Below are 15393 nucleotides of genomic sequence, written 5' to 3'. Positions count from 1 at the left end.
CTGGGATTCCCCCTGTAAAATGTCCGTTAGGTTTTTCACCGTGGTGGACAGAGAGTTTGCCCAAACAGGTTCCGAAGGGAGCTGAGTAGGCACTGACTGCTGAGGAAGGCACTGGGGTACCATCATCTGCTGGGGGAACCCCTGTATGGAAGATGGGATCACCGCATGCTGTGAGAACCCCAACTGGGGTAACGCAGGGGGGTTCGCCAACCTTCCCGCAGTGGCTGTTAAAGCCTGTGCAAAACAAGCCCAAAGGGGCTCCTGCGCAGAGACAGATACTGGGAGTGGACGTGAAATGACATGACACAAGGCACATAAACCCCCAGTGACCACCTCCCCCACGCTACATTTGGAGCAGGATAGGAGGATAGGGGCATCATTAAGTGCAGAATCCTCACTCCCAGACATAGTAATGAGAGTATTAGGATGTATGTGACCCACCACACAGAAACACAATCGTTAACTGTGAGGCAATACCACCCTGACAGCGCTGCACCGCAAGAGTAGGAAAGAACAGGGATAGCAAAATGGCTGACAGATTATGAGAAAAACCACAGTTAGACAGCAGTAGCAGAAAGTCACATACAATGCAGAGATTCCACCTGCACTAATGGCACTTCAATCAACTACACAAGCAGTGAGCCTGGTAGGACCAGCGCCGCACACTCTGATCTGATAGAGGAGAGGTATGCAGGGATACCCTGGCCGCAATGCCAGGAGACCAGCTTCAGCGTCTGCTCATAGTAAAATGGCTGCCGAGTAGCTGAGGGGAGGCAGATCCGGGGGAGGGCTGCTGCCACAGCCCACCAGACCGCAGTGGAAGGCACTGTGTGCAGCGGGGGAGGTGCCGGCTGTCAGACAGGGAAGGCCAGTGATTAACCCTTGGGACGCTGGGGCTTATCCGCACGGCCCCAACCCGACATCCCTGGTGGTCTAGTGGGGGCGCAGGACTCAGTGACTGGCCCCACTATATGGCCATCCCCAGGGAGCCCCCTACCCTGGGGACAATTACCTGAACCCCCGTACGCCAGGCCACAGTCCAGGGATCCTCCGAAGTCTCCGCTAACAGAGACCAAGGAATCCCTCCAGGATCCCCGGATCAGTACCAGCATCCTGGCACCAGCGAGGTGGAGGAGCGATAGCACGGACGTCCCTTGGACTGTCCGTGCTATCTGCTCTGTGTTCTCTTCAAATCTTCAGGGGCTGATAGTAAAATTCAGCCCGCCTCTGACAAGTGACCCGACTCCGTGCCGGGCACCTACGAAAATTGAGGTGCCTTGGTCCGGGGGCGGGGTATAGGAGAGGGACCCGCGTTGCATCCTGGGAGATGTAGTTTTTCAAAGCTCTGCAGGTGCCCAATGACTACCGCTATCGCCTATACCCAAGGTATCCTGTGGATACCCTATGGACCCTGAAGTAGAAATGAACATGTCAAAGAATTAAGGGTATAAAAGTCACTCTGTTAATGGAAATAACAGTCTAAGCATATGGCAAAGCCTATTTATTAATATTTATAGACACACAAGACCCCGTGAAAGCCACTGTGCTCAAACTTCACCTAGGCTTTTTGTAATGTTTATGGGGCTTATTTAATAAAGTACTTTTGCGGTAAGTCATATGAGGATGGACGTTTTCAGAGGATTGCCACATTATTTAATTATCGGGGCTATTTATTGTGAGGGTCCCTCTGTTTTTTGTCACAAAAGCAGTCCCCATAGTTTCTATGGGATGTGCAAAAATGAGCAATTTACCAAGCTCCCAAAAGTTTAGTTTGTCAGAGCTTTGCCCAAATAACTAATGCCATTGTAGTCCATATTTTACCAACCAAGTGTCAACAGGGTTGATGGCGCTTAAGGTAAATGTAAAAATGGCGCTGTTGAATACTGTTCCTTCAAATTCTGGCTGATTTCCTATATTGGTACTGAAATAAACAAACACTGGATACTAGATGTCACGTTCGGGCTATGGTGTATCTCTGCCACGGGGTTGGAAGACGTGGACCCAGGTTGAGGAAGGAACAGGAGGCGAGGGCCCTGGATTAGTGTCTTCCTCATCCACTAGTACCGGATGTTGGAGAGACCTGACCAAAGGCGTGGAGTCTAACCTACTGGGAGGTGTTCACCAGTGACCCCTCCAAGCGGGATTTGGGCTTAAGCTGCACCCAGTAGGCAGGTCGCGGCCCTTTGGGCAGGTATCCGGCACAAGTGGGACAAAATGGAAGAACACTACCACAGGACAAGCACAGGAGAAACATATTGGAGGATTGTACTGAAGTGGTGTACAGAGAACACACTAGTAGTTTCAGTCGCAAAGCTGGCACAGGAGATGGCACTTGGATAACGTACTGAGTACACACTCGATGGCTTTACACGTAGCACTGTCACAGGAGAATGGTATCATGAGATAGTACTTGAATGATGTACTAAGTACACACACTGTGGCTTTAGACGCAGCACTGCTAGCACAGAAGATGACTCTTAATAGATTGTACTCAGAAGACGTTCTGAGTACACACAACGTGGAAAAATCTAGGAACAAGTCACTAGAGGGAACGGAGCTTGGAACCTGGAACGCTGCAACAGCAAAGTAACTAGGTTGTACAGGCAACTTCCTGTTGTCCAGAGCCAGGTTATATACCCTAAGGTAGCTGTCCATTGGAGGACACTGACAGCTGACAGCAACCAATGCTACCATTGGGTAATGGGTTAGTCAGGTGGAAAAAGACTGTCATGGCTGCGTCCATGACGGTAACCGTGGAAACCACATCACGGTGCGAGCACAAGGATGTCTTAGCAGACCCCAGGTATAATCCTCAGCATATCACTCACCGCCGCACCTGGCGTCTGACTGCTCTAGAGATCAGGGAAGCCGGCGCTGAGGTGAGTAATGGCCGATCCTAGGCCGCAACCTGACGTTAGAACCCCTCAGCTTTAGGGATTTTGTGAGTGTGAAATTAATTTTAGACGATTTTTTAATACTCCTCACACCAGCTGAAACTCAAATATTAGGACACTTAAAAAAAAAATACCCATTAGCTTTAATTAGTCTGACGTCCTGTTCAAAGGACAGTCTCAAACCCAATTGGTGCTCAGGTCTCCTGACTCCCGTTTAAGGTAAATCTATGATAGGATTGTCAGATTTTTTTTTTATTTCCCTGCACATTGTTAGCATAAGCAATGTTGCCAGCTTGCCTACTGCAGCGTCATTCATCGCAGCATCTGATAACAAGACGCCCACCAGCTTATAAAGCCACCCACTTCCCATTACATTCATCCGCATGTCAGCGAAAACATCAGTAACATCAAGTAACATCGGACCCATATGCAGAGTTGTGGTTGAGCTTGACGTGACTCACAACCTGCGAAGCTTCCTGTCGCCATGTAGAGCTCTGGCGGCGTATGCCATCGCTGGGGCTTAATTACACAAGCACCTGTAACGACATTCAAACGCACAGGCACGCCTGCGTTCCTTCGACCACCCCCCTTCTCCACCCCCCCAAACGGCACTAGCTGTCAATCATTTCTCTGTGCCACTTTCTATCTGCTGCGTTCACATTCGCGATCGCAGTGGCCGGTTCGCGCACTGTGCTGCATGCGCAGAACACAAGCAATGACCAGGTGTGTGCGAGCGCAGACCTGCGATCCAGGCTAAATGAGGCCCATTGACCGCTGCCGCGCTGCCTGTGACTTCCCGTGTCAGCACCTCCTGGTTCCTGCTTCCTTAGTTCTCCTTCTCTCCTCACAACAGGTCTTCTTGTGAGAGCTGCAGCAGGTCTCCTGTACACTCTCGTCCCGATACCTGTCAGTACAGTTTGTACTGACTCATCTCGATACATCTCCGGGACTTGTAGTTTTCAGTAGATGCCATAAAGTCATCGCAGAAGATGCCAGACTGCACTCCATAATGTCCTGGACTTTGGTGAGAATTTGGGATTAATGGACTGTCTGACGTAATCCTGGATGTTTTGGTATTCTAAATTTTTTCTGTTGGCTGCAGTAGTTGGGATGGAGTATTAGGGAATCACACAGAGGCTGGCAGAGATGAGTTACATTTTCAAACCTCTTCAGTAGATTATTCGCCTTATTCTGCATTGGAGAGTGGTCATTTTTACAATTCTTTGATGAAACTTGGACTAAAACTTTCTGTTTGGAACTCATCCTATTATTTTTGTTGCACCTGAAACTCATTATTTGTTATTCCACCCAGGGCCGTAGCTAGGGTAGTGCGGCCGGTGCCATCGCACAGGGCACCACAGGTCAGGGGGCGCTGTTTGGGCCTGTCAAATTTCTGTTTATTATCATTCTTGCTTGTAGCTTCCTCTTATTTCATCCCCAGCATCTCCTTGCCTCCCCTATCCCTTCCCTGGGCCTTCCCCATGAAGCCATGGCCCTTTTTTGGGTCCATTATGTCCCTTTAAAAAATGAGGGGGGCGCCAATGCTTTTTCTGGCACAGGGCACCAAAAGGTCTAGTTACGGCTCTGATTCCACCCACATAGCAGAATGAATGTACACCACTGTCACTGTAGTTATCTTTACAGATTTAAATCCCAGAATCACTTACAAATAAAGTGTAGAAGGGGGATCCACTGAGTGTGAAGACTCCCTGGAACTTTGCACCTTTGTGAATTAGTTTATTCTGCTGCAGATTTTGGGGGTGATTCAATTGGGCATGAGGTTTAGCGAGGTAAAAAACCTTGCGCCCCTAGCGCCAATTTTGGATTACATGTGCTCCCGATATCCGTGGTATCCAATTAATAAAAAGCAGCGTGTAAAAAAAAATAAAATAAATTATACTCACCTGTCCGGGGGTCTTAGGTGGTCTCTGCGGCTCCAATTGGCCTCCATCTTGTTACTGGGGATGGGGCTACTGGGAGGTGCAATGACTGCTGGGAGATGTAGTTCTCCCAGCGCCGGCTACAGGGGGGTATACAATCAGGAGGGAAGGTCACACAAGGCACAAACACACACTCATGCACACACACATACACACACACACTCAAAAAACACTAACATACTCACCCTGCTGTAGAAGACCTGGCTCACGACGTTGGATGCAGAATACACCGCTTCGGGAGGTGAGTAATTAAGGACTAATTAAGCTACTTGGAAACTTCCGATTGCTTAATTAGTCCCCGGGGGGGGTGCCGCTGAGGTCCCAGAGCAAGTCCTGCTAAGTTTTCCTAAAATTAACGATTTTAGGAAAAATCAGACTTGCTCTGGAGGTGCGAGAATAGACACACAGTCATTTCTATAGAAATCACCACGTCCCATTTTCAGTCCCCTAACTAAATAGCAATTAAATGCTAAATATCCCACCTACAATTGGACTCGATTTATACTGCATTCTGACACTCCAGGGGTAGGCAACCTGTGGCACTCCAGCTGCTGTGGAACTACACATCCCAGCATGCCCTGTCGCAGTTTTAGCATGCCTTAACAGCAAGACTGTGGCAGGGCATGCTGGTATGTGTAGTTCCACAGCAGCTGGAGTGTCACAGGTTGCCTACCCCTGCTCTACTCTATGCCCTAAATAAATATCATGCGGGAAATATATTGATATCTTTTACTCAGGCAAAACCATTAAATATAAAGATGTTTCTATCATTCCTTATTCAGATTACTCAGGTATTTACATTTTTAATTGCACTAGAGAAAGTAGTGTGATCCGCGAGTACTGGGAGCAGCTAAGTACTAGAAAGGTCCTATAAATATAAGATAGTTACAAATCCATCTATCTTATCTTTAGTCATCCCTTCGATACATATACACGCTTTAGTTACAAGAGCTATATTTGAAATACTTCCTCACTACATCACACCGACCAGCACAGAGGTGAGCGCTGAGTACACTTTATACCTTTATACAATTTTTAATTGCAGCCAAATCAAAATACAATAAATTAAACTTTGACTGTGCACAAACAATGGGCTGCAACAACAAAAAGGAGGTATATGAAATGTATATCATAATTACTAACAGCTCTTGTTCCGCAGTCACAGGTTTCACCGCTGTCCAGCATTCTGTTACCACACAAGGAAGGGTCCACCGGCAGCTTTAGGTTTGGTCGTTTGAAGAGACAAAGGGCCCCAGTCCTCGTAACAAAAGTCTGGAAATCCTGCAAGCTACAGCTGCTAAAGCTCTTTGCATTGCCTGCAGTCCTGGACACAATAAAAATATTATCTATGACACCTAAGAGGACAGAACACACTTCTCATCATAGAATGGCAAATGCGAGTGCTCCAGTACATATACACAACTCAGCTACAATTAGAGATGACCGCTGCGGTTTTGGCTCAGTTCTTTTCGCCAGTTTAGCACAATTTCGGATCTGAAAACTTCATCTTATTGGCTATCCAAAACATGTGAGAGCTGAATAGCCAATAAGATGATGTTTTCAGATTCGAACGTAACCGAGTCAAAACAGAACCACTCATCTCTAGCTTCAATATGATTCAAGTTTTATAGTCATAAAGGCCATTATAGCAGTGAATGCCTACTTTGATAAAATGCAATAAGTATATTAGTTGTATACAATGACTTATAAATAATATAGCTTTGCAACTGAATCTAGACAGACAGACAGACAGACAGACAGACAGACAGACAGACAGACAGACAGACAGACAGATAGATAGATAGATAGATAGATAGATAGATAGATAGATAGATAGATAGATAGATAGATAGATGGATGCAAGGTGATATTACAGTCAGGTGCATAAATATTGGGACATTGACAGAATTTTCATATTTTGGCCTCTATTCACCACCACAATGGCTTTGAAATGAAACAAACAACAAGATGTGCTTTACCTGCAGGCTTTCAGATTTAATTTGAGGGTAATTACATCCAAATCAGGTGAACGGTGTAGGAATTACAATGGTTTGTATATGTGCCTCCCACTTTTTAAGGGGCCAAAAGCAATGGGACAAACTAAACAATCCTAAATTTAACTTTCACTTTTTAATACTTTGTTGCAAATCCTTTGCAGGCAATTACAGCCTGAAGTCTGGAACGCATAGACATTACCAGACGACGGGTTTCATCCCTGGTTATGCTCTGCCAGTCCTCTACTGCAAATGTCTTCAGTTCCTGCTTGTTCTTGGGGCATTTTCCCTTCAGTTTTGTCTTCATCAAGTGAAATGCATGATCAATCGGATTCAGGTCAGGGGATTGACTTGGCCATTGCATAACATTCAACTGTTTAGCCTTAAAAAAACTCTTTGGTTGCTTTTGCAGTATGCTTCGGGTCATTGTCCATCTGCACTGTAATGGCTTTTTAGATGTTGTTTGGCAAACTCTAATCTGGTCTTCCTGTTTTTGAGGCTCACCAATGGTTTACATCTTGTGGTGAACCCTCTATATTCACTCTTGTGAAGTCTTCTCTTGATTGTTGACTTTGACTCATATACACCTATCTCCTGGAGAGTGTTCTTGATTTGGCCAACTGTTGTGAAGGGGTTTTTCTTCACCAGGGAAATAATTCTTCTGTCATCCACCACAGTTGTTTTCCGTGGTCTTCCGGGTCTTTTGGTGTTGCTGAGCTCTCCGATGCGTTCTTTCTTTTTAAGAATGTTCCAAACAGTTGATTTGGCCACACCTAATGTTTTTGCTATCTCTCTGATGGGTTTGTTTTGATTTTTCAGCCTAATGATGGCTTGCTTCACTGATAGTGACAGCTCTTTGGATCTCATATTGAGAGTCGACAGCAACTGATTCCAAATGCAAATGTCACACCTAGAATCAACTCCAGACCTTTTACCTGCTTAATTGATAATGAAATAACGAGGGAATAGCCCACACCTGTCCATGAAACAGCTTTTGAGTTGATAGTCCCATTACTTTTGGCCCCTTAAAAAGTGGGAGGCACATATAGAAACCGTTGTAATTCCTACACCGTTCACCTGATTTGGATGTAATTACCCTCAAATTAAATCTGAAAGTCTGCAGGTAAATCACATCTTGTTTGTTTCATTTCAAAGCCATTGTGGTGGTGAATAGAGGCCAAAATATGAAAATTCTGTCAATGTCCCAATATTTATGCACCTGACTGTATGTAATTATAGTAATAGTAATTAGGAAATAGAACTTACATCATCTTCACATCCATTATACAAGCTGAAGCAGAGCAGCTACATTCCCTGGAGTGATCATGCAGCATCCCCAGATTGTGGCCCAAGATATGAGCAATGAGACAGGAGTATTTCTCCATGGACAATCCTTTTGGATACTAAACATATGATATAATTGTTGTCATTCTAAAATCACAATATTTAAACCAAAGTCAATTGTAATTGATCCATGCATTAATTGAAGCATAGAGCGGCTCATCTAGAAGTGAATAGTTAAGCAGACAAAATCTGCATCCAAAAAAAAGCATATTAAGGTGGATATATTCCATACCAGCCCACTCCCCTATATGGTCCCAGGTCTCCTGATAGAGCAGGTCACCGTCCACTAGTGAAATGGGCATGATGGAAGGTGTGATAATGCAACCAGTAGCATATCTTCTTGTCATGGCCCCATCACCACTGTGCAATGCTGCTCTCCGGCAGTGGGGTGTGTGGCCATACTGACATGATTTGCCACTTTAATCTCCCCTTTGGGATGTTCCGTAGAGATTAAAAAACTTGTTGGGTATAATATATTCTGTTGAACGTATCACAAGATGCACCTAGCTCACAAACATTAGGCGAGAGATGATGCGTCAATGATACAGGTATATAATGTACAGTATGGACATTTCCATAGGCATTTTTGGTGTGTATGTACATTACACAAATAAGTATCCTAAAGAAAAACTAACAGCCGTACGCGCAGCACTAGATGTTCCCCACAGGCCTATAGCTATAGCAAACAAAGGTTTGACTTATCAGACATGTAATTGCTGTCATCATTACATCCATGGAATAAAATGTTAAATAGGTCTCGTTAGTGTAAATGAATGTTTATACCGTAAGCACTGCCCCATTGGTATCAGAGCACATCTGTCCAAAGTATGTTGTGCCAATATCCGAATGATGTCCGCCGCTAATGAGGAGTAAACAGAAAGTGGAACAAATTTAGAAAATATTTCAAGAGAAGATGCAAATATACATAGGTGATTCTACTTAGACATTATTGCTGTAAAGCTAATATGCTACTTCTATTTGCCTCTTATACCCCTTTTACACCGGAGCTAAAACCCGGGTTTTTGAAGGGTTAACCCGAGCAGCTCCCTGGTGTAAAAGGGGAGAGAGTTGGATCGCCGGGTCGAGTGACCCGGAAATCCAACCCAGGTAACTAGCAGGGTTTAACACGGGCGTAGCCCATGAAACCCTGCTGTGAGAACAGCACACTCCGGGTCACGATGACCTGGAGTGTGCTGCTAGCCGGCCGATTGGTCCGGCTTCAGTGGCGCTTGGAGATGACGTCATCTCCAAGCGACCACTTTCACTCCGTAAAAGCCGGGTCTATGCAGACCTGACTGTGGTGTGAGCGGCGTTGACTCGGGAATATCCCGAGTCGGCGCCGGCAAAATTCCGGGTCTGATTCGGATAGGAACTTTGTTCCAACTCAGGGTCAGACCCGGAATTTAGGTGGAAAAGGGGTATAACATGTTACTTCTCTACTCCCCTGAGCGTTTACTATACTATTCAATAGGCAAGGCAGTAGTGACTCAAAAAGGTCTTGCACCCTGAGCAGTACATGGGCCCCCTCCTTCCGCTTATCCTTGTTTCTACAATGTCTGTGTCACAAGAATCTGCATTTCTATATAATCCATAGGACTGAGTTGAAGTCAGTCACACAATCCCATCAGTCATATGGCTGTAGACTTCACTTCCATGGGAGTCATCTCCTGCAGGGACAATAACAGGAATAGGTGATACAACTCTCTGCCCTATAATGCTGCGGGCAGCAGGTTACTACTACTACCAGTGGCGGATTTTACCTAGGGGCTGTAGCCTCCCCAGTAGCCTCCTCCAGTGAGCCAGTGAGTACATGCACTGGCTCACTGGCAGTAGCGTGGCTTCCCATTGGAAACACTAACTGCCAATCACACATGGAACAGGCCTGTAAAAACACCTTCCCCTGGGACTTTCAGTCCTGGCTGTGATTAACAGAGACAGTATTTCCAATAGGAAGCCACTCCTCTGCCTTACCGTCAGCCCTACCCAGCTTCTAGTGGATGCAGTCGATGCAATCCCTAGAAGGCGCTGGTCCCATCAGATCCATTACTCAGGTGCCCGGAGTACAACATGGGCAGCCCCTTATGTGGATGCTACCACCCTTGCTATAATCCACCATTCTAGAAACTTATACTGTATACTTCATATGGCTTTAGGAAGATGACTGATAAATGCTGCCATATTTTCTTCTAGTATAAAGTACAATGCAAATAATGTAAGGACAGTTTAGAACCCATTGTCATCACTGAGCAGTACTACTGTTATTCAAAGTACTGAGAACATAAATGTGGTTTTAATTGGTTACAAAGTTTTGTGTTTTACATGTTGTTTAAGTTCTAAATACAGTAGCTGCAAATTATAAAAGTAATTTCTCTTTGGGTTCATTCACTAGGAGTATGATGAACATTAAATAAATTGCTCCAACCACTGCAGGCTATTCCGGGGCAGGATACAAGACAAGCAAGTCTAGTATCATAGCACGAGAAACTACACAAACAAAAAGTGCAAGATGGCAGCAAGTTGAACTCAAGGTAACAAAAACAACCAACCATCACAGTATAAAAGGAGTGAGTTATCTATGGTACCTGCAGCTGAAATAGAAGAGGAATGACCAGGTCCAGTGACTTTGGGAAGGAATACAAAGGGCCTGATTCAGAGTTGGGAATAGAGAGAGATATCTCTCTCAACTGATCATCTTGGTGAAACCATGCTGCACTGCAGGTGGGGCAGATTTAAAATGTGCAGAGAGATTTAGATTTGGGAGGGAGGTGTCCAAACTGACATCTAATTTGTAGAGTAATAATAAAGCTGTGCAGTATTTGTGGGCTACATGTAAAAGCAGCCAGTATTTACCTACATGCAAAAAAAAAAAAATATGTATTTACACCCCTTGCATTGCAACATGGTTTGTCCAGGTACACAGTTAAGTGCTAATTCTCACTCTATTCCCAACTCTGAATCAGGCCCAAAGTTCCCTGCAGCAGAAAGTACTACTACCTGTAGGTCCTTACAGCTGAAGCTAGTGAGATTGCTAGAAATAAGCAATGAGACCACTTCTGGTGCCTAACAAGAACTGTTCTATTAGCATAGCGTCGTCCTTGTCTGGAACGTCATTACCACTTCTCTAAATTGTATTTAAAGGGTAACCATGGTAAAATCAGAGATTTTCCCATCATTGCATTTTGACTTGTGTAAACAATGTTGCCACTATAGCCTACTATGGCAGTGAAGTATTATGGGGAACTTAATAAGCCACAAAAAGCTGAGCTTTTCATAGCTTGTCCCTGAACACGTAGGAGTAAATTTAAGAAAGTGAGAGTTTTTAGAAGCGAGTTTTAAAAGTGATGTTGCCCATAGCAACCAATCAGATTCTAGCTATTATCTTCTAGAAGGTGCTAGTTAAATGTTAAGTAGTATCTGATTGGTTACATCACTTTTAAAACTCACTTCTAAAAACTCTCACTTTAGTAAATTTACCCCATAATGTCATCTGGGGATGGTGCTACAGTATGTGTTACTTATCAGCCCTGTCACTGGCTGTTGCACTACAGGACTAATGCATCTTGGCGCTATTGCTTCCTGCTTTGTCTCAAAAAAACGGTGAAGCAGGAGCGGTTTTATCAGATTGTGCTGTGATAGTACATCTCCCTGTCTGTCTGAAATGCCAACCAAATGATGGTGTCCTGTTTTGTGAGTGAATCAAGTGGCTGCTGAAAAAGAGCTGCTTTTGTATTCTCAGGTGCCTCCATCCACAGGCAAAACATTTATATATGTGCGATTTAGGTCTATGTGTACCACATAAGGATTAATGCTGATACAGCTTTTGTCATGCCTGGGTTATGGTTACTTTTGTTAGTGGTGATCCTCGTAGTGCTAGGGCCTATAACCACGGTGCAAAAATAATATATTTTCACCTGAGATCTTGTTAAATGTCATTCACTACAATATTACCAATGTACAGTATGTGAAACCCCTAATACTGTGCTAACCATAATTCCCAGGGTATCATTAGCACAATTTCACCAAGTTTTCATGTAGCAACTGTACATAACAGGAAGTCACACTTGCCTGGTGTCCTAGCAGTCCTACATTTATAAACTATTGAACAATAAATTAAAATATTGTTTTATGTGTACTTACACTATCAGTAATGGAATATCATAACTCCTCGAGTCATAGGGTATTCCTGAATGCCACACCATGAAATTCTCCAGTGTGTCACTTGCACTTTCTACGATGCTGCAAAGATTTGACACCGTCCAAAGATTAATACTAGACAGAAATATTTCCATATTAAGTGGTGCAAATTTCTATAAAAGAAAACATAACAATTAACACATTACAGCAACAGAACACATTGAGATAATTGAACAACATAAAAATGAAATAAAAGAAAATTATCTTTCAAGTAATATATACTGTATTATACTGATGTTAAAATGTAAATATATCATAATTGTGTTATACAGCTCGACTGCTCCCTTTCTAAAGCCATTTTATGACATAAGAGACCACTAGAGTTATAGTAGAAATAGCTGATAAACATGCACACATTGAAAACTTTCTAATAGTATTTGGCAGGTAACTAAGTGCAAGCTATTTTTATCTGTTATCATCCTTTTCATGCTGAAATAAGTCCAACTGTGCACTAGCAAAACACCTTCGCCCATATTCTAAACTAGATTAAAAATCTTTTCAGTGCTTCATATTCTTGAAAAGCACCCTAGGCACCCATTACTTTGGTGTAGATCCCAAATAACAAAACACAAAAATAAGGAGCAATAGAGGTGTACTCATAAATATTCCAAAAATACAATTGCATGAAAAACAACAGCAATTCAACTAAATAACTTATAAATAAATTACGTAATCCATAAAAGAAAATAAAAAAAAAATAGACCAAGGATGTGCTGATCATATATTTAATCATTGATATATCGGGCGTTCACTATGTCACTGGTGTTTCGGCCAGTGTGTACAGATGATATGTCTGTGAATTACGTCTTTCACAAACATATCGCGTCGGCTATGCAGCACAGCCAATGGTAGATACTGCCGGTACACTTGCTGCACAGGCCACTGGAGAGGGGGGGTGCAATGCAACCCTCGGCCAGCGGAACTCGCGGCCAGGTGGCAGATAATGGTTGTTCAATGTGTATGAACAACCATCATCTGCAGATATATCTTTTAGGTGTGTTCCCACCTTAAATGGTGAAAACAATAAAATGTAAATCATGGCCATATTGAAGGAAATTGGAACATTTAGAGTTACAGATGTGTCCATGCTCATATTTGTCGCAGCTGTGACTTGCCGCGACACAAATGGTGTGAGTCTTGCGCCCACAAATGGACACGTGCGTCTTGTTTGCTCCCGCAATCCATAGGATCGCATGGTGCGAATGCTGCCGCGGCCTGGCGTACTGTAGCGTACGCGTGTGTGGAAAGTCACATGGTGCTATGCATGCGAACGTTTGCCACACCGGCGGCAAAGATGAGCGTGGACACATCTGTAAGGCCAAGTGGCTGGATCGCACTGGGGCTGTTAGCACTAGATCACCAGAAATAGACACATAAGAGTCATCTGTTGGCTGGAATTATAAACATGTGCTCGACAATCGTCAGAATTAATTTTTACATTTATTTAACTGGTGGAAAGACACTAAATGATTATCTGGTGCATATTGTTGATATAATGTTTTTATTATATTCAGGCATCCGAGTATAGAAGCATGTGACAGTCCTAAGAAACACCTTGGAAGGCTGCATATTCGCAATCTGGTCAGCAGTAATACTTTAATTTTACAATGATCTATGAAATTGTAAATAATGTGCATAGATTTTACTGCACAAATTGGAGTTATTTACATTTTATCACCCACAAACTCCACCAAAATTGTATATCAGTGACTTTTTATATTACTTTCATTATTTACAAAATAAAACATTGATCGGTCTTTTTAATTTAGTAAATAATTTTGCATAGAACAATCGGACATAATGTGAAAGAATAATAGAATTGACTGTACTTTACTCACCATATTAAGATAACTAAATATTTGGATAAAATTTGTAATGACATTTATTGGACTGGCACCCAATGTTTTGTACTGTAACAAAGAAAAGAAAAGAAACAAGAACAACTATGTTAATGTGATGCATATGTGTAATTGTCCTACGGGTGGACAGGATATACTTATTGCTCTCCCTGTCCCTCTAGTCCAGGGGTTCCCAACCACGGTCCTCAAGGCACACCAACAGTCCAGGTTTTAATGATCGTCATACTTGAGCACAAGTGTCTTAATTAGTATTGCAGTTAATTTGATTTGACCATCTGTGTTCAAGCATGGATATCACTAAAACCTGGACTGTTAGTGTGCCTTGGGGACCAATGTTGGGAAACACTGCTCTAGTCACAGGTCACCCTTCTAGTACTGCATACGTGTGGAACCTCTAGAGCGAAACCTTTCTACACTTGCTATATATTAATTCAGATTCTCATGTAATGAAAGCATTCAGACTAGATAAAACCCAGTCAGCTTATCAGAAGCTGCTATGGAAATGTAGCAAGCCAAAGTGTATGTAAGCCGCCAGTGAATATACTATATTATTTTATATGTAAGCTATTAGTGAATATAATATAGTATTTTTCATATCATTTATGCTGTTGTCTAAGTGCTACTTACTGACAGAAAGCAGCGCACATTCGCAGCTGTCAGGGGCCGGGTATGCAAAGTACGCGATTACAGGCCAGGCATAAGGACGCCCTCTACGTCTTAGAGAGCGACGGCAAAGTCATCACACGCCGGTGTAAAGATGCCCCACTTTACTTTCTTAGCACACGTCATCTCCAGAAAGTGTATCAGTACCATCGAGAACCATCGGAGCTGCACACAGCCTTTGAGGTAGACCCTACCCCGCCGCAAGCATTGCGATCACTGCAGGCTGAAATCTAACCAGGTGACGTGTACAATGACGCTTCCATGCTAATTATGGACGCCCATTAAATGCCGTTTTGACGCCCAGACACGCCTGCGTTTGCAGCACCACTTCCCCCTTCACAAGCACCTTCCCGTCACCACCCTCAAACGGCACTGTCAATCAAAGTAGCGCCCAGTCTGTGTACTATGAGCGCTCAATTCCCGAGCGCAGTGAGTGATTCGCGCATGCGCATATTGACGCTTACGCAGACGGGCGACAATCGACCGTAGCGAGCAATCGCAGCTT

General features: G+C 43.7%; 1 protein-coding gene across 1 annotated transcript in view; it reads right to left on the bottom strand.

The window, feature by feature from the left end:
* The window catches only part of LOC148525580 (disintegrin and metalloproteinase domain-containing protein 18-like), a 112455-nt gene that overhangs the window by 36758 nt on the left and 60304 nt on the right, over nt 1–15393 (bottom strand). Inside the window, exons 10-14 of the mRNA XM_088470855.1 lie at nt 14205–14276; nt 12310–12479; nt 8956–9031; nt 8095–8231; nt 5978–6158 (exon numbers count right to left, since the gene is read on the bottom strand). Of these exons, the coding sequence (XP_088326981.1) occupies nt 5978–6158; nt 8095–8231; nt 8956–9031; nt 12310–12479; nt 14205–14276 (636 nt within the window). The remainder of the gene's footprint in view (nt 1–5977; nt 6159–8094; nt 8232–8955; nt 9032–12309; nt 12480–14204; nt 14277–15393) is intronic.

This window comes from Taudactylus pleione, unplaced genomic scaffold (genome assembly GCF_031769625.1).
Source record: "Taudactylus pleione unplaced genomic scaffold, aTauple2 ptg000105l, whole genome shotgun sequence".
Taxonomy (NCBI): Eukaryota; Metazoa; Chordata; class Amphibia; order Anura; family Myobatrachidae; genus Taudactylus; species Taudactylus pleione.
Note: the sequence above shows the minus strand (reverse complement) of the source record. Positions and strands in the feature narration are given on the sequence as shown.